We start from the raw sequence: 26602 nt of genomic DNA, 5'->3' as shown, positions 1-26602 counted from the left end.
CTCTGACTGAGCGCTTCAGAGTTTCACTCTCCGCCAAGCGATCTGTGCTGTTTTTCAGTTCTTCTGAATGGATGTGCAACGCACCTGTATTTAACGTCCCGTAAACTCTAGTGTGAAGCGCACGACTTGCCGTCGCTTTGTTTCACACACACGCAGCGAGAGAAGGAGAGAGAGAATTGACGCGCTACCTATGCGCGCTACATGTAAACGATATTCTTTGTTGTATTTTGCTGTCAAATTAACGGAGTTCCTTTGGAATTCTAACGCTTTTAAGAACTACCGCTTTCTCCGGTAGTGGGCGGAACTAATGCGCAAACGGCAATCTCATTGGCTATTATCGTCCCTGTTTTGATTTCAGCAAATCAGTTCGAGCGAACGCACACAACCTGATTAATATTCATGAATCCAGTAGCTCATTAATCCTTGGTGCGTTTTATATTGTTCTTAGTAGAATTCTTAGTAGACTGAAATATATATATCAGTCTGGCGAGTAAACAAAAACATTTACTAGCCAATGGCGATTCAATTGCCAAGGTGTTCGTAGAGGGCTGATAAATGTTCTTTAAAAACAACAGCAGCTTTCAGCCTTTCACCATGATGCAAACATGAAATATCAGACATACAGTAGTAGTTCTTGACAGGTTTTTTATTCGATTGCGCTGCTTTTTCATTGTTTTTTCTGTGCAAACATGGCTGTGTTTGACTGTTGCGCTCGCGTCTCTTGCAGTGTCTCATGCATGAAACGCTATTCTAAAAACACTGCGCTCAAGTTAAAAGAAGTTCTTCTTGTCCCATCTTCTTAAATGTTTTACCTATTCCACTGCCCGCGTCGCATCTTTGTCAAAACAAAAGCGCATTCTGTGTGAATGACGCCTAGTGCTTAATGTATGGTCCTTCACAGAGCGCGTCACACGTGAGCGGTTAATCACGTGCGCCGACAGGCAGTTGGATCGTTCTTTTCTCTTTACTGTTATCACCGTCATATTGTCAAAGTGTCTAATTCTAACATTTGGTAATATTTCTATTCAAAATTGCGATTCCTCGATTTCTAAAAAATAAAATCGTGGCAAAACAATAAATTCGAATTAATCGATAAAATCGGGAAAATCGCCCAGCCCTAGTTGGCAATATAGTCACAGAAGTGCCTGAGGTGTCTCACAAAACCCCAAAACAAACTTAAAGTCTGATATATTTTTAACACCCCACAACACTAGCATTCAGCTAGCACTGCTGTGAGCTTGTTAGCTTGATCAGTACCTCCAGCCATAGTGAATCCCTAGAGCCTAGAACTAAGCAAAGGTATAGCTCTAATTCTATAACCCTTCACAAGTAAATTGTTATATAGTAAGAAAGCGTGTGATTCGGATGTATTTGGGTTCACGTAAGATGTCAGTTCTGAGCGTTGATAGCAGGGCTATTTAACAGATGGCTTGAACAAAGCCAATCGATCTGTGTTTGCTGAAGAAGTTCACTTTATCGTCATTCAGCTAGAGGATGTGCCCTGTGGAGCTACTGTACTGCTGCTTTTTTGCTCTTTTCAGAGACTAGATTGTAACTATAGGCAACAATGGAAGTGTTTGTTGTTGTATGAACGAATTTGAGCAGTTTTTAGAAAGGCTTGAGGTTAAAGATCTTGGCTGCTAATCACAAATCTGTAGGTTCAAACCTCGCAAGGATTGATCAATGGATCGCGCCCTTGAGCAAGACACTTTACCCCAAGTTACGCCACAGGAGCCCTTCCATAATAAGCGTATTGTAAATTGCTCTGAATGAAACTATCAGCTTAATGAGAAACGAGTAGTAATTAGTAAAATGAGCTATTAAGGGTCATTATTCTCTTTCAGGCTTTATGACAAAGGCATTGTCTTTTTCTTATGGATTGTAATGTTTGAAATGTTAACATTTCTTCATTTCAGCCTTTCATATTTAAATTGGTTTGTCAATTTAACATGTTAATTAAGTGAGAATAATAAATAAAATAATAAATAACACCAGAGCAATTACAATTACATTTTAAGTGCCATATTCCTGTTTTTGCAAGTAGCCTATGCTACTATAAGTGAGCCACATATACAAAGACCGTTCAAAGTTTAAAAGATCCCTAAAAACATATTAAACAAGCCTCAACTGGTTTGCTAGTCTTAACTGGTCTCCAACCTGGTCAGAATATAGGATGGTTTTAGAGGGGTTTTGGTAATTTTTCAATTAGTCCAGCTAGACTAATGGAAGACCAGATGAAACTAAGCCATTTTAAACTGGTTTAAGCTGTGGTTTTCTTCTTCTAAAGTCATTTTTCATCTATTCCAACACATTCTCATGGTAATTCATACCTATTGTATGTTTTGGGGAATTGGTGGCTAATTAATATGAATTCGTACAATCTCATTCATACATTTCGCAGTAATATGAAGTCTTTGAATTGTCTTCATTTGGGGGCTTTTCTCAGTTAATGTTGATTTCTTAATTAACCAGCATATCATGTAAATAATTCAATTAAAATGTACTCAACTGACATCATCTTGACATATTTGCCTTATTAACTTTGTGTAAACGTAGTGAATCCACACAAACACATATATAGAGCTTTTGCTGAGTGGAGAGAGGCAAAGATTGCAAAGGCCATTCAGTAAAATGTCAGGTGCTGTTCTGAAGGGATCAGATAGCTTTTTGATGTCAAGAGCCACTGAGGCAGAAGAAGAAGAAAGACTCTTGATGGGCATCAGGTGTAATTTCAGCAAATGTTTCCGCACTTTCTGACTCACCAGTAAATCTTCTTTGGCAACGCTCTGTCTGTGAAACACTGGCATACATGTGTTGCTAAACTGATGACTGAGCAGAAGTTATCATTATGAGATCTAACTAGACAACTTGAAAGTCCATTTTCCAGTGTATAGTGCAGCGTAAAAATAAAATTGTAACCCTCCTTACCATCTTTCACAAACGACTCGGTTAGAATCATTAAATCATAAGACAAACACAGAGGTGAATGGAAACAGATTTCAGTGAGTTAATAAAGCAATTATTTGCCAGTTTACTGGAACTGCAACATAATACTTGGTTAAATCTCAATGTTAGTGACGATAAATTGAAATCAGTGACATACAAATGGTTATTAAAGCAGATGTTGTGGCTCACACATCTTCTAACAGCTTTTTCATAACGGTTTACTTTTGGAGATGTTAACGGATATGAAAGTATTGCACTTATTGGAAGACGATATTTTAATTAGTTGTTTTTTGCTAAGAAGAAAATTAATTTACGTGGTTTTGGGACTTTAGCGCATTTATTAAGTGAGAGTTTTGAGGTTTATGGAAGTGAGATGGGGCTCATTGCATGATGACACTTTTATAATAAAAACAATGCAAAATCTTTTTTTTTTTGCCCTGTTAATTAGCATATTAGATTTCTGAAGGATCATGTTACACTGGAGTAATAGCTGCTGAAAATTCATGAATCACGTGAATAAATTACATTTTTAAATATATTGAAATAAAAAAACATTATTTTAAATTGTAATATTATTTCACATTTAATTATTCTAAACTTTTGAACAGTAGTGCATATATGTCTTGCCATTGGCAAAAGGTTAATTTTAGACTGCAAACACGTCAAATACCAAAAGGTTTCTTATCTTATGTCTTGCTGTTTACTAACCCCATTGCATCTCTTGTAGCCATTTATGAATTATTAAAAGCTCAGTAATGTGTGTGAATACTGATTATGTTATTAATGAGGTGCTTATGACAGTGGGGTCAGAGGGAGGCCATGTTCACCATTTTCCCACTGTACTTTTAGCATCCAAGAACCTTCAGCCATAATCAGATTTCCGATGGCAAGATTTCTCCTGTTGGCTTGTGGTGTGGGAGTCAGATTGATTGTCTCTTATAGGCTGTTTTGTAACAGAGGGCTCGGAGATTGTTTATCTCTCTTATCCCGTTTCATCTGCCGATTGCTGAGTTTTCATTTCCTCTCCTCCGCTCGCCCCGGCGGAAGCGCTCTCAGCGTGCCAAAGCCCTGCGCGGTTTTAAGCCCCTTTTTGTCTTTTGTGTTAAAATTATCCTTTTATATTAATCCTCCAGACGGGAACCACCCTGAAGTTGACTTATCCTTGACACTTATCGGAACGTGAAAACCATCTGATTATGCTCCCTCTGTCCTTTTCAGTCTACGATCGTGTTTATTTTCACCCCCTCCAGCTTGTTTCTTGAGTGTCCCGAGAGAGGCATCATTTTAAAAAACACCGGCCCCCCGTCGACACCCCATGCTGGCGTAGTCACGGCATACTGATCAGCAGTTTATTAATTTCACCTCAGGTAAAATACAATTGTAGGACGATGGATTTTATCCATTTAGATGTAGATACATCCCCCTTTTGCAAACAGAATGCCCCGTGCATTATCCCTCTGCACTTTGGCAGTTTTCCCCCATTGCTGTGGCTCTCAGATCTCTTGTTTCACACTCAAGCTTTTGTGAGGGAGGGAAGACTGACTCTCTCAAAGTCATTTTGTACTTCTGTGCCACTGAAGGTCTCGCAGCAGGGAGCACCTGCAGTCACACTCCGCACAGCATTAGTTTGCTTATATTTGTAGGCGGAACTTTGATTTTTTTTCTACAGGGGCAGTAAAGAGACAAATGCTAGGCTTTTTCTTTCCTTTTTCCCTTTTGGTCCAGAATGTTGTTCCCTGGAGCACTACAGCAAGAGAGGCGAAAAACATAACAAAGCTAGCTTTATTTATTTCCACTGCCATGTGTGGGATAATGTTTCCTAGACTGCAAGTGCGCTTCTGATCTGAAATCAACTGCGGAATGTGTATTATGAAGAGTAAGTGATTTTTCGAGAACATTATAGTAGCTCTGTTCCAAAACCTAGATAGCTGCCTTACTGCCTACATACTAATTGAAATACAACTTCAGACGTGACTGATTTGGAACACTTTATATAGGCAGCAACTCAACTGGGCATCATCCAAACAGCACTCAGTCTGCTATAATAAACATGCATTGAACACACCATTTTCTGGTTAAAATGTAGTTTAGTCTGGGTTTAAAAATGTTTTTATGTTTTATATATGTTTCTAATAATGTAATTATTAAAATAATTTCTAAGAGTAATGCACAGTATATCGGTACCAGATCAGTTACTGGCCAATATTAGAATTTTATGTATTTATTAATTAATTACTATTTTTTATTTTTTAGTGATTAGACATATTTTTTAATGATGAGACATTTTTATGCATTATTTTCATATTGTATGTTTATTTTTGCATGCTAAACTTCCTAATTTTTACATTCAGATTATCTTGGCCAGCATCTAACGCTTACTTAAAGTTAATCTTTAAAAACACTAATAATTTAATAACACTGTACTCTTTAACAAATTAATTTCCATTTTTTCATAATTTCATAATTATCATTTGTGCTATTTCAAGTAATTTGAGTTTTTATTGATTTTTTCTTCTTTTTTTTAGTCCAACATCTTTTATTTATTTATTTTTTTACTGAATTAATTATTATTATTTATTTATTTTTTTACTCGTTTATTTTTTTTCACTGAACTTATCATAGTGCATACTGGGATTGTCTTACTTGAGAAAGATACATTTGATGCTGCTTAAAATTCGGTCAAAGCAAGATCTTTTAGGGAGCAGTGTAATTAAGCTGTCTAGTTTTTGGAACAGCCTTGACGTTGAACTTATGATGTCTTACACACCCAAAGCGCACTAGGCTTTGGAATGGAGCGTTTATGTAGCACATTGTCTGCATGAATATATTTCTGGCTTTCTGATTGAGAACAGTGTTTTGTGGGTAGGTGTTATATCTGTAAGAGTGAGAAATAAATGGCGAGTAAGGAGTACGGAAGAGAATTAATTCTCTAATAATGAAAATTTTCAGTCTCGTTAAGTTGGAGACAGCCTTCACTGCACCATGGTTTCCGGCGATCGATGGAAAAGATCTGCCTCCAATACTAACGAACCAAGAGATTTCGAAGCCCTGGGGAGAAGGAAAATTAATTACAAATGTTTATGACCCCAATTAATCAGTTCAGTGAGATACTCTGATTGTCCGTGGGGTGTATGGATGCATGTCGCATGAAGCGAAAGGCAAGTCTGAAAAAGATCTGATGCTGTCTCTTTCTGCTGTTCAACACACACACACTCCAGTTTAAGGAGCGACTGCTCCCGACAGCTTCAGCCATACACTTTTACCCTACATTGATTCCCCTAACAGCGTCAGAGAGACCAGATAGTGACAGGGGCATTGTGCTCAGTCTCTCACTCGCATATGCTGTTCATGTTGAGCAAGGGTACACTCCCACCACAGATGTGACAATGTCGATACGCTGGTTTACTCTATGCTCTCAGCTGTTACCCTGGTGCCCATGACAATAGAGCAGTCCAGCCACCTGTATTTTACGCCCCTCGCATGAACCATTATTAGATGGGCATAAGCATAGGGATCATTACATGTCCCCATAACTATTTAATTCAGTGGAAGCTAGTTGTTCCAAGGATATCAGCAATTTTGTCATATAATTACACTTAATGCCAATTGATGCCTATTGTTTCTATATTATATTGTACAATATTTACCTGTCCACTTTCTGTAAATATGGTTTGGTGTTGCAGTTTGTCTGTTGTAGCAAAACAGTACTTTAAGCATGAATGGCTCTAATGGAAATTTTTATTATGAAATTTATATACAGGTCAGGGGGCATGATTAATTGCATACTTTTTTTTGTCTCACATTGCTTTCTTTATGATTAATCACACTAACATAATGAATTAACTGGAAAGCACTAAAATAAATGTGTTCCTGCGTCAGGTATGGAATATAAATATTTTATTAAAACAGTAGGGAGGATCAGAACCCTAAATCCTTGTATGCAAATGAAAATGCTACCATGGTTTTCATATAAAACATATACCACAAGTTCTTTTAAGCACTTGAATTGGTTGACAAGAATGATCGCTATTTCAAATCACTATTTGAATTTAGCTTTATGTTGAATTGCCACTCACCATGCTATTGAATTGTTGTTTAAATAATTTAGTTTATAAGCAAGGTATTATAATAGTTTACATTTCAGTTTTGAACTGAAGAAATACTCTAATTAAGCATATTCTTATGGTGCATTCAAGTCCTCCAGGGAAGTCTGCAAATACAGAGGTGTGTTCAAATAACTTTGGTCGAAACAAGATGGCGATTTACCTTTTCAGCATAAAATTCAACAAGGTTTTCTAGAATTCCTACTTGTACTTAGGACTTTGTGATGGCATTCATGCATGTTCAACACGTAGAAATGATTTTTCCGACATGACTTTAATGCACCGTTAATAATATTCATGAGTCATCTCCATGACCTCACAACCAGCATTTCTTCTTGTTTAGGTCCCATCCACTTTTAATGCAAAGTGTGATTAATGTTTAGCACAACTATTAGTTTGCTGACTTTGCTTACTTTACTGCTTAATTCTTCTTCATTCTTCATGTTGGCAACAGCTTTATTGATTTCTGCCGTAGAAAGGGATCGTTGTAGCTTTTTGTAGCCTTAAGAAATTCCTATTTTTTTGTCACTTGGCTCCATCAGTGGAGTGTAGGCAGAGCTTCATCAAAACCAAATATTCTGCAAAGTATTGTAATGGATAACCTTTTTTTCTGCGGAAGTAAGACGTGTTACTTGTACATGCACTATGCAGGTTAATTCAGGGCAGAATTTTGAATCACAAATGGGATATTTTTTCCCACAATGTCCAGATCTGCACATACATTTGTATACTAGATGGGTGAGTAAATAGGGCAAGCGAAATATGCAAAGACAATTTGTGCACACTCTGTGTGTTTTGGGGACTGTAGCATTTAAATGTATCCAGCATGGTTACTTGTCATTTTGCAGATACTTTATTTAAAGTAGCACTGTAATTGGAGGGACAGTCTGCCTGGAGCAGAGACAATTAAACAAGCTGGTGTTAAGAGCCTTAGTCAGGGCAGAGCGAGGTTAAGTGTCTCACTCAGGAGCACAACAGTGGTAGAGCAAGAGTGCTGTCACAGAACCTCTCCAGTGGGACACTCCTTCCTGGAACTAAACCAGCGACCTTTGTGTTAGCAACCTGGATCTTTGTAGTGTTAGATTGCATCTTCTTTCCCACCTACTATTGAATTATAAGTTTATAACTTATAACTTATAAGTTTATTTGTTTGATGTCTGGAGCTAATTTAGATGATGAACCAATTAAGTAGTTTTGGTTTTAACATTGACTGTACACAAACTGTACAAATGTACATGTAAATATATACACAGAAATCCCTAATTATTTCATTTTTATGGATGTTTTCCATATGTAGGTTATAACTGTATCTAACAGTTGAAAAGCTGAAATTTTATTTGTTTATTTTATTTCCATTTCGACCAGTTTCCTTGTTTATGTGTTACAAATTTGTTTGTTACAGAAAATCAAAGTAACCAAATAATTTTTTTTTTGTTTACAGTATTTTCAGCATAAATTGCCATTTGGAATCTATTTCACCTTCTTAATGTGACACATTTCTGAGTGAAACATTCATTGAGTGAAAAATATTTGAATGAGGCTTGAATATTTGGGAATTGGAAATTGACTGGATTGTGAAAAGTGAGTGTTACATAACAGAATGGAGTCAAAACTAAATATGCATAAAAATAAATATGGCCAATTTGGATTTCATGTTGATATTTTAAGTATTTGTCCACTACCTTTAGATGTCCAAATATTACACTGGAGTTTATTTTAGAATTCCCATTCTCTTTCTTCTTTATCTTTACTCTTTATTTAAAGGCAGTTTGATTTCATAAAATGACTTTAAATGTGAAACATCTGTACTGCAGCTGTAAAAAAACAAACAAACATGTTTTTTTAAAAAGAAACAGCTGTTGTGTGTTATGAAAACGTGACACACTACACTTTTATTGTTTTCAGTACTTGCATTACGTTCAGTCATCGCCACTACAAATATTCCTACACTCTATTCTGCAGTATATTATCTAGAAACTTGTCTCTACTGTCCAAATCCAAATCTGCGCCCAAGTTATGACCGTCAAGCCATCAATAATAAGTCAGCCAGTGTGAAAAAAGTTCCTTTCTAATGAATCTAATCTAAAGAAACTGTCACTGCTGGCAAGAAGATTTCACTGCCTCTGCAATTTTGCCTCTACGTAGTTTTCAAGCTTGTTAAATTAAGAGCACAACAATCTATCAGCAGTTTCCTATCAACCCTATCTGCATGAATGATTTGTTTGGAGCGTATTCATCTGTTATTTAAGCAAAAACAAATCCATTTCTGTATGAAACTTAACTGCTTTGCATCAGCAAACAGCTGTTTTAATTTGTTCATTGTATAAAGCTGCTGCTGGGCAGACTTGGATCCCGTTGTAGCACGGTAATGTTTTTTATTTTATTTTTTATTTATTTGTATAATCTACCATTAAGATAAATTACCATTAAGACTCTCTGCTTCAGGTTCATTTAGTTTAGCATCAGTGCAGGTGCCAGACAGCCATCAATCCCAATGTCACTGCAGAGATTGGCTGATTGATCGAAGAGAGTCAGAGCGCAGAAGGTGAGAGAGGTTAAAGCACAATAGAGGGAAGCAGAGGATAACATATTAAAACAATGCTGTGAAATGGAAAGGGCCAGGCAGAGAGAGACAGGTGGTGAGTGGGAGGTGGTGACGAAAGAGAAAATATAACATGAACAGAAAAGCTTTTAGGAGACAGGAGGAATATTTGTTAAGGAATGAATGGTTGTGTGAATAATCAGGAGGGAGAGGGAACGAGGGACTTTAGGGATCCTGTGAGGATACGCAGGATTCGGTTATACTTCAGTAGGCGTGTTGACAAGACCCAGAGCGCCGCTACTGTACCAGCATGTCACAGCATTTACAGCGGACATAACACTCACAACGCATTACCCAGCAATTATCACAGCTGGGCTTCTTACACTTGGTTAATGTAATCCTCGTTTATCTTATCCATGTTTCACACAGTTCATACTCTATTCATGGTTAGTAATTCATAGATTTCACACTGTGCGTTTGTTAATGCTGGGTTAAAGTTCTTATTTGCATATTCATGAGGTGATTAACATTGATTGACTAGATGTGACCTGTTTTAATAACTGCTTGTCTGTCTGTGGGAATGTCATCGTGTTATCGCTCTGGTTGTCTTGTGTCTGCTGAAAATATGCTAAATAATAGCATAGCTTTATTGATCCTGTAAAAGTTGTGATGAAACGGAAGCACTGACAGTATTTTTTTCCAGATTAGGATGTAAATTCAAGTGAAACAGATTATTAAAAAAGAAGAAAAAAAAAAGATTGGTTGGCAGATTTGAATGCAAGCTTATTGTAAGAGAGGGGCGGGGTTTAAGCAGACTAAATGATTGGAGAAATCTCCAGAGAGACGGCCGTCGTTTCACCTGAAGATGGAGTTATGACATTTGGAAAAAAAAAAAACTGTATGAATGAATCATTCACAGTAAGATCATTGACATGCATTTAGAAAATAGTGTGAATTTTCATTTCACATTTGACTTTTCATTTTCACATCACTGTTTCCCTCAGACATGGGTGCATGGAAATTTTCTGCAACTGTACAAAGCACATGAATATTTAATATGACAAGTACTGAAGCTGTTCATAATTGGTTGTCTGTTGCTAAACAACTCACTATGGCATTCTGGCATCACAAAGTATACTTTTGGCGCAATTATTTTAACTTGCCAAATCAGTGGTAATTACTGAAGCTGTTCATAATTGGTTGTCTGTTGCTAAACAACTCACCATGGCATTCTGGCATCACAAAGTATACTTTTGGCGCAATTATTTTAACTTGCCAAATCAGTGGTAATCCCCTTTCAAAATGAGTGTTAATGATAGTTAAAACTGACCTTAACCTAGTGTTTAACCAAGAGTTAAATGTAGTGTAGAATCCCTTGTGCATTCGTCTGCAATTACAGTAAATCCACAATAGTGTTTATTCGCTGAATGTCTGAAGCACATTGCACATAAAAATTGTTAAAATCTCCAGTAATTGTCTGATTGGCTGGCTTTATGCAATTTCAAGGGCTCTAACTCTTAACACACTGCTCTTGAGTCAAAGTAGTTCTGTAGTCCACAATTCTTTGTTTTGCAATTATATGTCCCGCAGGGCATCTTTGTTCACATACACAACCCATCATGCAGTGTTATGCAGTTTTACCATTACCATCATTCAACTTACTGTTCATTACTCTTCATAAACACAACTCACACTGCAGTGCTTCATTGTTCATGTCTACAGAAATCAGACAGCCTCATTCAACATCACACTTAAACTGTAAAATTGCGCAGTTCCTAATGTATTGTGGTAGAAACAGCTTCATTTCCAGGTAATTGCAAAAATCAACCTGTGAAATGATGCATCACCAACTTGGAAGGAGCTTCTATTAGAGAAGTAGATGGCATGCTTGAATGCTTGAAAAGTCTGTAATTCATTTCAGTAAAAAAATATACTCAAATGGTTGGTGTTTTTCCCTCCTCAGTCCTCAGTTAGCACATGCTTGAATAGATTTTTACCTAAATCAATTTTAACAGATATTTGACTTGTTTGCTCAAAGAACAAACAAACACTTGAACTAGAGCACTTGAACTAGACCTTGAAGTATTGACACAGAAGGGAGGCTCAGAATGAGGTGCTACACTTTAAAAACCACTACAGTTGATTGCAATAAAATGTACATAGGTTGCCCCAAAAATTATATAAAATAAATCACTAGTTTTTTAGACTTCAAGGCCCCCCATTGTCACAGACAATAATTGAATGTACTTTTCTGGTACTTTTACTGTAATGAAAAAGTTGCTAATTTTAAAACTTTTTAAAATTATTATTATTTACAGAACCTTGAGTGGTAGATTTTTTGTAATAAATTAAATTATTAAAATCCATTATAAAAGCCATAATAATTAAATCCATTTTTTTCAGGGTTAAAAATATTTTAGAGCTTGACATAACTAGAAAAATTGAAGTCCATTACAAAATTTTTCATGACTTCCCCAGGTCTAGAAATCACACTTTTAAAATGGCCTCATACATTCAGGCTTTCCAAGACCATGAGAACCATTGCAATAAACTATAGAATATGTGCTGATTAGTGGGACAGTATTGTAAAAGATCGACCCAGAATTTGACACAAGACATATCAAACACACTGATATGAAAGTAATTGAACATACAATATGCAAGCCAATGAGGGTAAAGTGCTTTTTTCATGTATATGTATTTTATTTATTTGTATTATTTTTTTAACTGTTTTTGCATCATTTATTAAAGTAGGTTAATGTTAATTTATAAATATACAGCAATTCATTTTTAATTAATGGTTGATCATAATACGTCAGCTAATGTAAATTTATACAACTTAAAATGTTTAAAATGTATTGTTGCATTACCGTATGTAAACATACAAAACCTTAACTGCAACTTTTTTATATTTAGTCAAATATAAGACAGGAAACAACATGATCCGGATCCAGAGCGCCACTGTGTGTGCTACCCACCAGGACTTTGTCTTCAATGAGCACAAATGAAATGCCATAAAACATTTTCCTATAAGCCTTCTGATGATACTTGCGACATCTGACAGTACAAGAAAATATCAGCCACCTTGGCTCATATTGAATTCTAATGATGCTGCTGATGCTGCTGATGTTGCTGTCTTGCGATTACTCAGACGTTAATAAATCAGCCTGGCTGTGTGTTCTGCTACCTTGCCTTGTCGTTCCACTTTTAATTAACACTGCAATGATTAAAGTTTTAACTTAATTACCTTTATCTTTTCTCTTAGGGCATACAACCCTCTGTGGGAAACTGAGTAAAACATTTCACCAGCACCAAAACACAGAAGCTTTGCTAGATAGAGAGAGATACATAAAGTGAACACAACTGACTTAAACTGGATGAAGGCGGTGTAATGGAGGAATAAGTGGAGAAGAGTGAAAAGAGAAGAACGAAAGAATGAAGACAAGTGGAAAGCAAACACGTCTTTTCAACAGTTGTTGGTTAAATTAATACATAACAATCGGACGACATGATTGACAGGAGGCTGCTCCTGTTGGTGTCCCTCTGTTTTGTAGGAGGAGGTTGTGTCACTAAGATTGTTCAGAGAAGGGGAGTGAGCTCAATTCATGCCCAGCATACAGGAAATGGAGCAACTGACCAATGGGATACAAGTCCGGAGAGGAATGGCAATACAATGACAAGACTCAAAGAACTGATTGGTCCTGAGGAAGTTGAAGAGCAGATTACAGTTCACCAGAGCCATGGAGCTTCTCCTGTCTTCACCAAGGAAAACTTTGTTGGGTTTAATGCCAAACCTCCAGTACAAATAAACGAAGACTCCGATCAAGCAGATTTAAAGGTACAAGCACCAATCGATGACACTAGAGACATTTTAGAGTTTAAAAGAAGTAGAAATAACACAAAGAAAGGTGGAAGAGTTGACAAATGGATCCCGATGCACCACAGGACAACTTCTGGCATACACTTCAACAGAACCAGATTCAAAATCCCTTCAAGATCCAGAGCAAGTTCAAATTCTGCTGTTCACACAACAGCGGGTACAAAAGCAGTCACTCCAGATTCGCCTCGGAAATTGAACCTGACTGGAAGCTTATTAAAACTGATATCTAAAGAGAACCTTGTACGGATTGTGAATTCCCAGCTTCAGAGTGTCTCAGGTCTAAATATTCCAGTTAAAATGAGTCACAGTAGGAAAAGGGATTTGATCAACATGGATCACAGTCAGGTGGAGGCATTTAAAATGAAAAAACAAGACAGGATAGGCACTCCTGAACTTTATAACTCGGACAACCAGACTGCGGAGCTACATTCAAGTACTTCTACAAATACCAGTTTAAATTCAGATCAGAAGGTTCACACTGTCTTTAAACAATTTAGCGGATTCAATATGGATCTAGGCGAGGGGGACAGAAAAATGGAGGTGAGAGGTGCACCGGGCTCTGCTTCATGGAAGTACAAACACTTTACTACTCACTTAGCATCAACTCCCCAAAGTGAGATCATGCCCGTCACGGAGACGAATCCCTTGGCTGGTCAGAGCGATATGGACATATCACACTCTCCATCTCAGATTGGCTCGGGACATCGGCCTGATGCTTTCAGCTCACTGACTGAGAGGAGTCTTGACATTAAAGAGGAATCAGATCAGAGTGTTCGTATGCCATTCGGTGTCACTCAGAATCCATTGATTAAAATTTCAGAACCCATTGACAGCAGTCACATCCTAAAACTCCCACCAGATCCACAATGGGGAGGGAAGGAGGTGGATATGAGGGGAGACTCTCGCCCTGGCAGAGATGGACAAGGCCTTGTTTTCCAGGAAATGGATGAGGATGAAGATGAGGAGCGGAATCAACAAAAAGGGGAAATCTCTCGATCCAGAAGACGACGAAGCTGGATCTGGAACCAGTTCTTTGTCATTGAGGAGTATGCTGGTCCAGAACCAGTGCTCATTGGAAGGGTAAGAACCCCTTATGTTTCCCCTAAAAAGATATAGTTCACCCAAAAATTAAATTATTAAATTAAATTAAAATGATGGCAAAGCTGAGTTTTCAGCAGCCATTATTCCCGTCCTCAGTGTCACATGATCCTACAGAAATCATTCTAAATATGCTGATTTGGTGCTCAAAAACATGTCTTATTGTTAATTTTGAAAACCGTTGTGCTGCTTAATATTTTTGTGTAAACCATGGCAAATTATTTCAGGATTTTTTGATGAATATAAAGTTAAAAAGAGCAGCAATTATTTGAAATGGAAATCTTTTTAAACACTGTACACTGTCTTTACAGTCACCTTTTATCAATTTAATGCTTTGCTGAATTAAAGTATTAATTTGTTTAAAAAAAAAAAATCTTCCAACAGACTTTAGTCGTGTTGTTTTGGACCCTACTGAATTTCACTGTATGGACAAAAACATTCTTCTGTAAATGATTTGATGATGACTTCTCATTTTTTGGATGAACTATCTGTTTAACACCCAACTCATTGCTAGCAACTTTTAATTGATGTTGATTGACTTTTGCATTTATCTAAATAACCACTTTTTCTAATTGAATAATGAGCTGAGATTAATCACTTAGGCAGAGGAAAATCAAAGATCACTAACCAATATGACCCTCAACACAGTGAACTGGGGGAAAAAAGCTCACACTGAGACTGAAAGACATATCCCACAGAACATTGTGCCTGGATGTTTATCACATCACTGATCTTAATGGCATTAGTCACATTATCCCAGTCTTTTTTTCTTGCTGTCTTTGTCTGTTTGAATCCTGAGGAAGCCGAGCTCTGCAGGTCACAGAATAATGTTTCAATCAGCCTCTTAATCAGCCGTTGATTCTACTCTGTTAAAGCTACAGTATGTGCTGTGATGAACAATTGCTCTTCTCATCAGAAAATCAAGAGCCTGGTGGTGGAGGGTGAAAAATAACATTACCTCTCTTCTGTGAGTCATACTCCATTGCTGACCCCGTTTGGAGGGGGCCCATGACTTACAGTACCAGTCAAATTTTAGACATAACTACCCAATCTTTATTACGATCTTTAGAATAATTGTTAAAGTATAAAATTATGAAATAACACAAAATGATGTATGAGAATTATGCAGTGACCAAAATTTTTAAACAAAACTACCTTATATTTTAGTTTTTAGCCACCATTTGCTTTTTTAATTTTTTTTTATGGTTTTTTCTTTCCCCCAACCGATGTTCCCAGTAAGGTGAACTTATCAACCATTAATTTCAATTATTTTTAAAATATGTTTTTATTTTATAAATGTATTTATTATAATTAGTTTTTTATTTAAAATATTTTTAAATGTACATTGCAAGCATTAATACAGATACTGCTAAAAAATTTAATATTATCCAGTAAAACTATTTAAATGTCTTTCAAAGTACATTTACTTTTTGTGTTAGATAATAAATGAGGGTAATTAAGCATAATTTTAAAAAAAAGTAAATTAAGTGAATGTTTTTCTTCTTTTAACCATAAATCATTTTTGTTAGTTTGTGAGTTTTCTTTGTTTAAAACAATAAAAAATTGAGATGTCAATTTTGATTTTTAACTCAAGTAAATTGAATTTATTTATTTATTTTTTATGCATTTTAAAAACTGTACTCCCAAGTATTTAACTACAAGCCTTTAGATGAAAAGGTCTTTAATATCATATGAGGTGCAACTTTGACTGGCACTGTATATCTGACATTGTTTCACTGTTTCACAGTTTCAACCTCTCTCTTTCTGTCTTTTTCTCGTCTTTTCCCTCTTGCCATCTCCCTGAGCTGCAGTTTGAGCGTCTGGGGAAGGCGGTGGGGTAATACGTTGTGTAAATGAATGACGATGATTCCGCTTGTCTGTCTGAGGCAGTCAGACGGCACTGTGGAATAGAAAAAAACCCTCTTGCATTCTCTTCTGGGACCCTCTTTCTGTCTGTGAGTTGGCTCCTGCAGCATATAATGAACCCCCCCGTGCTGTTAATACCCAACTCCAGATCCAGACACATCCACCCAATAGTTTTAGACACATTTGATCACTGAGCTCAAACGGGATGGCTGTTTAGAATGGGTAAGAAGACAAGTATTGATCTTCATTAGGGCCTCATGGACAGCAGAAAGTGGGAGCGAGAGAAAGTGGCAGAGAGAAGGAATAGGGAATTATGAGACTAAAAATGCCTTAGGTGCTGTTGACCATTGCTACAGATGGACAGTCCTGTATGTCATTAGAGCCAATATGGTGTGCTTTAACATGTGGCAATGCTGTCACTGATAGTTCCCTGCTCACTGAGCATCCTTCACGGTATCTAATAAATCTAAACCACTAAACCACTAAGTATCTAAACCACGGTTGAACCTGCTCGGAGCCTGAGCATGTATTGTGTGTGCATGTACACGTCTAATGCTCTTATGTGTCCTAATGCTCTTACGGATGTTTAATCTTGCTGCTTCGACCCTGTGCGGAGCCGCCTGCACTGCTATCTGTTGGATCAATTGGGGATGTGTTTTGCTGCACCTCATAACTGAGATGATTATGATTTAATAAAGGGCTGAAGTGAACTATGTAGCCCCGCGGCAGACGTGCCAAGTGCCACAGCGTACTCAATCTACAGTGTGAAGCTAATCACAGATTCAGCATTTGGAGCGCGCGTTCATATACTCATTACGGCGTCTATAAATAACGTACTGGTAATTATGCATTTTAACATATTTTATGGTAGGTAACATCAATTATATGCAATTATTGTTATGTTAAATGATAATCCAATTGGGGGGTTGGCATAACAAGCGTCCATATGTTTATGTCAGAGGACTCATTGCTAGAGAGCATATGCAGGGATTTTATGATAACAATATATGCTCCGCTGTAATTTCGTAATGAATGTATTTTTTTCTTGATCTTAATTTATGGACATAAATTAGCACATCTTTTGCATTCGAAAGCAATGCCGGGATGTGAGGCATAGGGAAAGCAAATTTGCACTCTGTCGTACCAACTTAGCGCAATTGTGGTCTCTTAAAACCGTAGGTCTCCCTAGGCTGTTCCTAACAGGCATAATTTGGATGTACAAAATAAAAGTGGCATGATTGAGATTTGGTACTTGAAGTGCTGGAAAACACTCTCCTGTGGTTTTGTGTTTGTGGAAGTGATGTTTTGGTGCTTGCGGTCTTTTGATTATCTCTTTAAATATCCAAGCCCTTTACCCTCCTTGGAGTTTTGTTTGATTCGCTTTGATTGGAAACATTGTGGTTTACAAATCCGATCCATAATTCCACAGTTGTTTTGTCAGCAATATGTTTGGCAGGCATTTTCACTGTTTTATGTTGCAGAGGAGTCTGTGCTCAAAGTACACACTGGTAGAGAGTGCTGGCAATTCTGTGCTACGCTACTAGGAATTATTCTAACATACACTCTGCTGGACCTGCTCAAAAAATGTATCTGCTCTGTCACTCTTAAACTCTCAAAGTTTTGCTAGCCAAAATTCTGACTTGCCGTTAAATAAATGTCATTTTGTCGTTCTGTCAGTCTTTCATTCGATCTATCGTTCTGTCTCTGTTGTTCTGTCTGTCTATCTGTATGTCTATTTGTCATTCTGTTATTTTATCTTTCTGTCTATCTATATGATGTTCTATCTTTTTTGCACAAATTGAATTTTAAAGGCATTTTCAATTCAATTCTGAATTGGATGGATAAGTTGGTAGATGTACTGTATATCTAGGGGGCAGTACCAATTTTTAAAGCAAATTTAAATAAGTTTTTCCCTACACTGAGTACTGATAGGACTGGAAATATTAAGTGAGGAGGACTGGAAACAGTCAGTCTAAGTCAAATCTAGTGTAAGTTAACTACAAAATCAGCTGTGATGTTATGTAGTTCTTCCAGCTGAATTAAGTAAAAATGAGAGGTAGCACAGCTATTAGTCCTAAATAATTATTTGTTAAAGAACAGCATATTTATTTAGGTCTTCAAAAATCTCCTCACAGACTTGTAAAAAAAAGCTCTGTCCAGGAAAATCTCTAAACAGCATTCTGAGCTTTGATCTTTCACTTTCTTCAGTTCATATTTTCAAATCCTCTCATGGCAAGTGCATCAAAACCCCATTAAATGTGTTGCAAATACTTTATGAAATCCATTTAAAAACACTCACAAGCACTTGATTTCTGTAATTTCATGGAAGCTCAGTTAACTCCAGTCGGGTGGCTTTTGAAACCTTTTCCACCAATAGTAATTTGATATTTCAGATTTGGGTCTCACTGAGTAGGGACCTTAGTTTAGACTGGGATTGATCACTAAAACTCTTTCATGCATTCACTCAGTTAAGTGCAATTTGTTTTCCGATGTGTTTTGAGGATTGCCATGGATCCTGGTTAAGGGTTAGGAGTCTGTTTCACTATTCAGGGACTGTGAGTGTTAAGGTTTTTGAAAGTGACCTTGTAACAAACTGTGATGGTGCCACCAGGCATCGTTCATTGACTGACCGCAGGGTGCTATACTTCCTTTCCTGCCGCTGGGTGCCCCATCGCTCTTCTGCTGCTATTTGTCTGCCCGTGAGTCTCCTCACCTGCTAGAGGCCAAACGTGGGGGGAAGGTGTTATATTAATAACACTGTACAGTACAGGTCAACCTAATAAAGTCAAGCACATAATGAAAGCAACCAAACGCACCCACAACTAGTTTATTAAAAAATTATATATTCACACATTAGACTTTTTAATCTCAAAGTCTCACTCAGCATTACTGGTGATACTTCATTTATTGTGTATTTTATTAGTGCTGCTTTTGCAGTGTAAAATGATATGTAAGACATTAAATATAACCTAGAAATAATTTTATAAATAGGGTTCAAAAGTCCACATTGAATATCTGGAAAGGTAGTTTGTTAATTCATCAGACAAGTTTGTTATAGTAAATGCATGTGATTCTGGAAGCTGCATTCACATGAAAGGTAGTTCTGACTTTATATCCCACAATTGTGACTTTATTTCTTGAAATTATGAGCTTTTTTCTCACAAAATGACTTCATGTTACACAATGTAATGTTATATCTCAGAATGTGAATTTGTATCTCTCAGCTGTGACTTTATAGATGTATCTCAAAAAATGTAAAGTTTATATCTCAGAATATGACATTATATAATATAACTAGATAAAAAAGTTCGTCAAGACAAACTTTAGGTTGGCTTGAGAAAGCCTAGCCCAAAAGTTTAAAGCAGTTGTAAAAGCCTGAAGTTTGAAAATTTAGATTGATTAGCATGTTTTTAGCATGATTAGCCTGTTACTAGCATATTGCTGGCATGATTAGCAAATTACTAGCATGTCGCTAGCATGTTTTTTAGCATGTTCCTAGCATGTTGCTATCATGTTTCTAGCATGATTAGCATGCTACTAGCATGTTTCTAGCATGATTAACAAGTGACTAGCATGTACCTAACATGATTTACAAGTTACTAACATGTTGCTAGCATGTTTCTAGCATTGATTAGCAAGTAGCTAGCATGTTTCTAGCATGATTAACAAGTTACTAGCATGTCGCTAGCATGTTTCTAGCATGATTAACATGTAACTAGCATGTTTCTAGCATGATTAGCCAGTTACTAGCATGTTGCTAGCATGTTTCTAGCATGATTAGCATTTTGTTAGTATGTTGCTAGCATGCTTAGCATGTTTGCTAACATGATTAGCATGTAACTAGCGTGTTTCTAGCATGATTAGCAAGTTACTAGCATGTTTCTAGCATGTTTCTAGCATGATTAGCCAGTTACTAGCATGTTGCTAGCATGTTTCTAGCATGATTAGCATTTTGTTAGTATGTTGTTAGCATGCTTAGCATGTTTGCTAACATGATTAGCAGGTAACTAGCATGTTTCTAGCATGATTAGCCAGTTACTAGCATGTTTCTAGCATGATTAGCATGCTGTTAGTATGTTTCTGGCATGACTAGCATGTCGCTAGGAGATGATAGATAGATAGATAGATAGATAAGCCAACCTAATAAGACTTTATATCTCACAGTATTACTTTACTGTATATTGCACAATGTAGCTTTATATCTCACAATCTGACTTTTTATTGCATAATGTCTTTGCATAATATGATTGTGAATTTATTTCTCAAAATTGTGAGATGATATCTCATAATATGACTTTTCACAATCTTACAATATGACTGTATGTGACTTTATATCTCACAGTGTATGTCACAGTATTACTTTATATCACACAGTGTAACAATATGACTTTATATTACATAATGTGACTTTTTATCTCCCGCTTGTGTCTTTAATTATTAAAATTGAGTTTATATCTCACAAAATGACTTTATATCGCATAAATGTGACCATATCTGAAAATGTGCCCTTATATCTGAATTTATATCTCATAATATGACTCACAATGTGACTTTATATATCTCAGTTGCAACTTTAATTCCCAAGATTGTGAATTTATATCTCACAGTATGACTTTGTCACATAATGTGACTTTATATTTCACAATTGAGATATTTCTTTTATTTCTTTTCAAAGTTTATCTCACAATTACCATTTTACTTTTTCTCTGAAGTGGAAATGGGCTTCCATGTGTGATAGCTACTATAGTGGGAAATTATTCATGATGGGTTGTAATGGTCCAGTGTTGGCTTTTAAACTCCAGTCCATCTCTGGACTAAAGCATCCTGTTTGTCATGTCAAGAATTAATTTTAAACATGTTTGTGCATGTTATAGAGTGAGGGTACGAGCGTATTGATTCCCTTGTGTTCCTACCATATGCTCGGGTGCTGGTGGGTACTACAGGCAACCTGTAAGGTAAAGTGCCCTCCTATCAAGCTGTTTCTTGGAGGAACGTCACACTGCAGCAGCAACCAGCTGCCTGAACCCCTGCGTTCTTTCCGCAAGCTCCAAGGGTCCCGATGATCGGCGAATCCACCTGCGCTGCACTTCTCGCAAAACACACTGAGATCTGAGACAATCTGATAAAACCTATAACCGAATTCAACAGGAGAACATTTGTAGGCACGGAGCGTATTTTTGGGATGAAAAAAAGGAGGTTAGGATGCCACCGTGGAGCTCCAAGCTGGTGAAATTTCAATATGGCGTAGCACGCATGATCCACACACACACACACACACACACACACACACGCATGGCTTGTCTACTTTCATTCCTTAAAGCATGGCCAACAAGCTGTTCTAAAACACTGCACATCCAAATAGAATTAAATATCACTACAAAGCAAGGGAGGGGGAATGAGGGAAAATGAGACTAAAGTGAGAATCAGACACAGAGGGTGAGCGACAGAAAGAGAGCACACAGGGGCAACAGTTACAGCACACACGCTGCTAGAGAGATCATCAGTAATAATTGCGGAATGTCTCTTTCGGAACGGCTTTGTGTTTTCTTTCACTCTGTCTCTTGCAGTGAAAATCATTTAGCCTCTGGGCTGGAGCTCGGCAGGAGAGAGAGAGAGCAATTAGAGAGAGAAAGAGACTGACAAGGAGAGAGAGGGAAAGAAGAAAAGGAGGGGTGCACAGGTAAATGATAAAGGAAGTTGCAGGAATGATGTCGAGATGAGCGACGGGGTGGGCGGAAGAGATGACGGATGGACAGAGAGATGGGCTAGGAATGAGAAAACGTCGGAAGGTTAATGCCGTGGAGCAAATGAGCTGGAAATGCACGCGAGAGGGGAGGAGAGGGTCAATGTGGAAAACACAAACAGTGCGGTCCAGAAGTGTGAGACCATTAATGAGAATGCTTCTAACATTCTTTGTTTTAAATTATATTATTAGCATAATAATTTGAGTGAAAAGTATTTGGTTTGTCTCCTTTTTTATTTTCATGACAGCGGCACACGAACCGCATGAACGCAACAAGTTTGTGTCAGAACTTTCAGAAAGAGTTGAACATTTTCAGTGTCACAAATTTATTTGATTAGTGACCTATATAAATAGTGGAGAATCTTAAATATTTATGATTATACTTATATTACACCATAACATTTTTCAAATGGGTCATTCACAAATAATGTGTTTTCAAGACTTTTTTTGTTATGAGTTGAACTTTTTTACTGGAGTAATGCATTTTAGAATAAAGTGTCAAATGTGAGATGCTGCAAAAGATACAGGTGCGAGACACAAGTGCAATGGTCAGTGTTCATACAATGAAAGTCAAGGGGGTCCAATGGTGTTAGTATAGACAAAAACAATTGAAATGTTAGATTTACCAGATACATCAGAACATCTTTTGTGTTCCGCAGAAGAGAGAAAGTCATTCAGATTTGGAACGACATGAAGGTGAGAAAGGGTACATGATTTATTTATTTTGGATGAACTGCTCCTTTAAATTAGATTTTGAACCCCAGATTTTCAGTGTGTCTTCAGACTCCACTGTATATGCAAACTCATGACCTTGGAATCCGGTGAGAGGGATTCTTACATTTAATTATTTTTTTTAAAAAAGGAGAAAAAGCACAGAAAACAAGGAGAGAGTGAAGGCTAAGAGAGCGAGCGAGAGAGAGAGAGATAGAGCGTGGTTAAATACCATTTTATTATAAACCCCTGTGGAGAAGAAATTCAAACGTGTTTCTGTTCTGAGAGTGGGAGCTGAAAGGAAGAAGTACAGGAGAGGGGGAAGGGGGAGGATCTGGAGAGTCTATTATAAGTGAAATTCAAAGAGAACATGTCTAAGCCATTCTCTTCTCTTCTCTCTCTTTATTCTGTTCTCTGCCTCTCCGTGTATCTTTCAAATCAAGATAATGCCACACACGTGCTTTTTTCTTCCTTTACCCACGCTTTTATCACATGTAAACGTGAACTTGTTTTCATTTCTCTAAGAAGTGGTGCTATCACATGGCATTCTGGTATTTTTTGATTCCTGACTAACTTTGACTTATTCTCTCTCACACACAACAGAGAAACAGCCTGCGTAAAGTGATGCAATAACGTGACAAGCGATAAAAGCCATCTCTTGCATGTAAATCTATGTGGAGTTTTTCCTCTACCAGTCACAACTGCAATATGCAACAGGAAATTTTGATAATCGCTCTAATTTCTATTTCTGTGGCATTGCGCTGGTTAGCCTTACCCACTGTGAAATCTCATTAGTTCAAAATCCCTATCCTGTACACTACTGTACACTACAAGTTTAAGGCCAGTAAGATTTTTTTTAATGAATACTTCTATTCATAAATGACGCATCAAAACCATCATCTATAATGTTACAAAAGATTTCTATTTCAAATAAATACTCTTTTGAACTTTCTATTCATCAAAGAATTCTGAAATAAAAACTCACAGTTTCCTCAAAAATATTAAGCAGTGTAACTTTTTTCAACATTGATAATAATAAGAAATGATTCTTGATTGCCAAACCAGCATATTAGATTGATTTCTGAAGGACCATGTGACATTGAAGAAAGGAGTAATGACTGCTGAAAATTCAGCTTTGCCATCACAGGAATAAATGACATTTTTAAATATATTAAAATAGAAAACAGTCCTTTTAAATTGTAATAATATTTTACAATATTGCTTTCTTTACTGTATATTTGATCCAATAATTTGAGCTTTAGAGACATCTTTCAAAAACATTTAAAACATCTTACAGACCCCAAACTTTTAAATGGTTGTTCAGATATGTTCTAAAAGGCTGATTTATGGAGCACCAAGTGTAACCTGGCTAATTTTGTGAACCGAATTAATTACGTGACATGGAAATGCAATATTTCATGACAAAATGCAGTTAGACTTTTCATGCACTGAAAGATGAAAGTCAGCTTTTCGTTAAATGTAAAATTCGCAAATAATTTCAGACACAAGATTCTGAGCCAGACACTCATTTCATGCACAAAATTCAGACAAGTTCCTTCTATTTGCACACACAAGAGTGACTGAACTTTTCAATTTGTGGATAACACCTTTTGCAGACAAAATGAAAAGGTTCAGCTGACAAAATGCAGCTGGCTTTTGTCAATCTGTATATGAAAAACATTAAAGTGTAACTGCATTTTGTGTCTCCCATTCCATACGGTGCATGAAATTAGTCAGGTCACACTTGGTGTCCCATAGTGATTGTCACATCGGGCAGCAGTTTGGTTTTCACTTTTATTTATTTATTTTTTTTTACAAATTATGTGCTTCACAAGCCTCTTTCCACCATGCATCTGTAAACAGTTAATATAAACTGACCAAATTACCTGCCATTTCATCTTTCATATACATTTCTTCAAATGCATCAAGAGTGATTTTAGCAATTTGCCTTATGAATATCACTGCACACTTTCAGTCTGTTGCATGCCTTTCTTTTGATTGCAAGTCTTTCACTAAATGCTGAGAATTTTCACAAGAAACAAGGCCTAAGCTGTATTCCGTCTGGTATTTAAACATGGCTTTTTAATTAGCAGCCCGTTCACACAGGACATGCTTTTGCATCTACAGTACAAAAGAGCTAGACGGAAAAGAATGCATGGGTTTATACTCAGACTGTCTAAAAATAGTGCAGCAGTGTTATTTTAGTATTATTTAACTCTTTATTAATATTTTAAGTTATCTTTTATTTTTATATTTTCAGTTTTCTTTTTGATTTTAGCAATAATTTTGTAATATACTTTTTTTGTTTGGTTTTTAATATTTTAATTTAGCTTCATTATCTTGGTTTAGTCATTTTATTACTTCAACAAAGTTTTATTTCAGTATTTAAAGTGATAGTTCACCCCAAAATAAAAATTCTGTCATCATTTACTCACCCGCAAGCAAACCTGTATGAGTTTCTTTCTTCTGCTGAACACAAAAGAAGATATTTTGAAGAATGTTGGCAACCAAACAGTTGCCGGTAGTCATTGACTTCCATAGTATTTTTCTTCAACCTTCTTCAAAATATCTTCGTTTATCTTCAACAGAAGAAAGGTTTGGAACAACTTGAGCGTTAGTAAATGACGACAGAATTTTTGGTTTTGAGTGAAATATCCCTTTAGTTTTTCTAAGTTTAAGTTAAGCTAATATTTATATTTATATTTTATTTTAGTTTTATTTCACCAATAAGACTGGTGCAGACTGCAGAGGGAATGCAAGAACATTCTGTGTGAATGGTAAATTGCTTGATTATGACTCATAAATCATAATCAAAATCATAATCATTTCCACTAAAATCAAATAGATGTGGTGACACCCAGGTTGGGAAAACCCTGGTAAGTTTCAACATTGAAGAAATTATGTAACTTACAGGTTCTCTCATGCCTGGCTAGAGTAAAGGCAGAATAAAGAGGTAGTCAGTGATTTGCAGCTGGAGGACTGTAAGGCTTCGCTCATGCTCAGACAGGGGATGCTCATGATTATATAGTCCAGTGTGAATACAGTGCATGACCTTGAGCTAATATTTATTCTGAATCCTCTCAGCTGAGGCTGGCCATCCGCTTTACTTAACCATGCCTACTGGCCCTGAATGAGGGCAATGCCACTGAGAGAGACAGAGAGATGAAGAGAGATTATTGAATAGGGTGATGCTTTGGGGGAGGGAAATTGACCTGTGGCCTTTTGTACTGTTAAAACATGACTATACAAAGATGCAGACTTTTGCAGGTATGAATGACTACTTGTGTATTTTTCAGATGTGCTTCTAACAGCCTGTGAACTGCAAAAGTCACATCAATATTATAGTGTGAAGTCGGAGGCTGCAGTCAGAACAGGTCTTTGAACTGCCTGAGTGGAGCTTCAAAATCTCTATATTAAAGGGTTAGTTCACCCAAAAATGAAAATTCTGTCATTAATTACTCACCCTCATGTTGTTTCAAACCCGTAAGTTCTCGTAGCTTCGTAAAATTACGGTTGAACCCCTGATGTCACATGGATTATTTTACCAAGCTCCTTGCTACGTCTCTGGACTTGGGAACATTTCAGTTGTATTGCTGTCTATGCAGGGTCAGACAGCTCTCAGATTCCATCAAAAATATCTTAATTTGTGTTCCGAAGATGAACGAAGGTCTTACGGATTTGAAACGACATGAGGGTGAGTAATTAATGACAGA

General features: G+C 36.8%; 1 protein-coding gene across 1 annotated transcript in view; it reads left to right on the top strand.

Annotated features, from left to right (window-relative positions):
- The window catches only part of LOC107694638 (uncharacterized), a 153725-nt gene that overhangs the window by 57246 nt on the left and 69877 nt on the right, over positions 1–26602 (top strand). Inside the window, exon 2 of the mRNA XM_016494321.1 lies at positions 12857–14551. Within this exon, the coding sequence (XP_016349807.1) occupies positions 13100–14551 (1452 nt within the window). The 5' untranslated portion in view covers positions 12857–13099. The remainder of the gene's footprint in view (positions 1–12856; positions 14552–26602) is intronic.

The sequence above is a fragment of the Sinocyclocheilus anshuiensis genome, unplaced genomic scaffold, assembly GCF_001515605.1.
Source record: "Sinocyclocheilus anshuiensis isolate Anshui unplaced genomic scaffold, SAMN03320099.WGS_v1.1 scaffold1638, whole genome shotgun sequence".
Taxonomy (NCBI): Eukaryota; Metazoa; Chordata; class Actinopteri; order Cypriniformes; family Cyprinidae; genus Sinocyclocheilus; species Sinocyclocheilus anshuiensis.
Note: the sequence above shows the minus strand (reverse complement) of the source record. Positions and strands in the feature narration are given on the sequence as shown.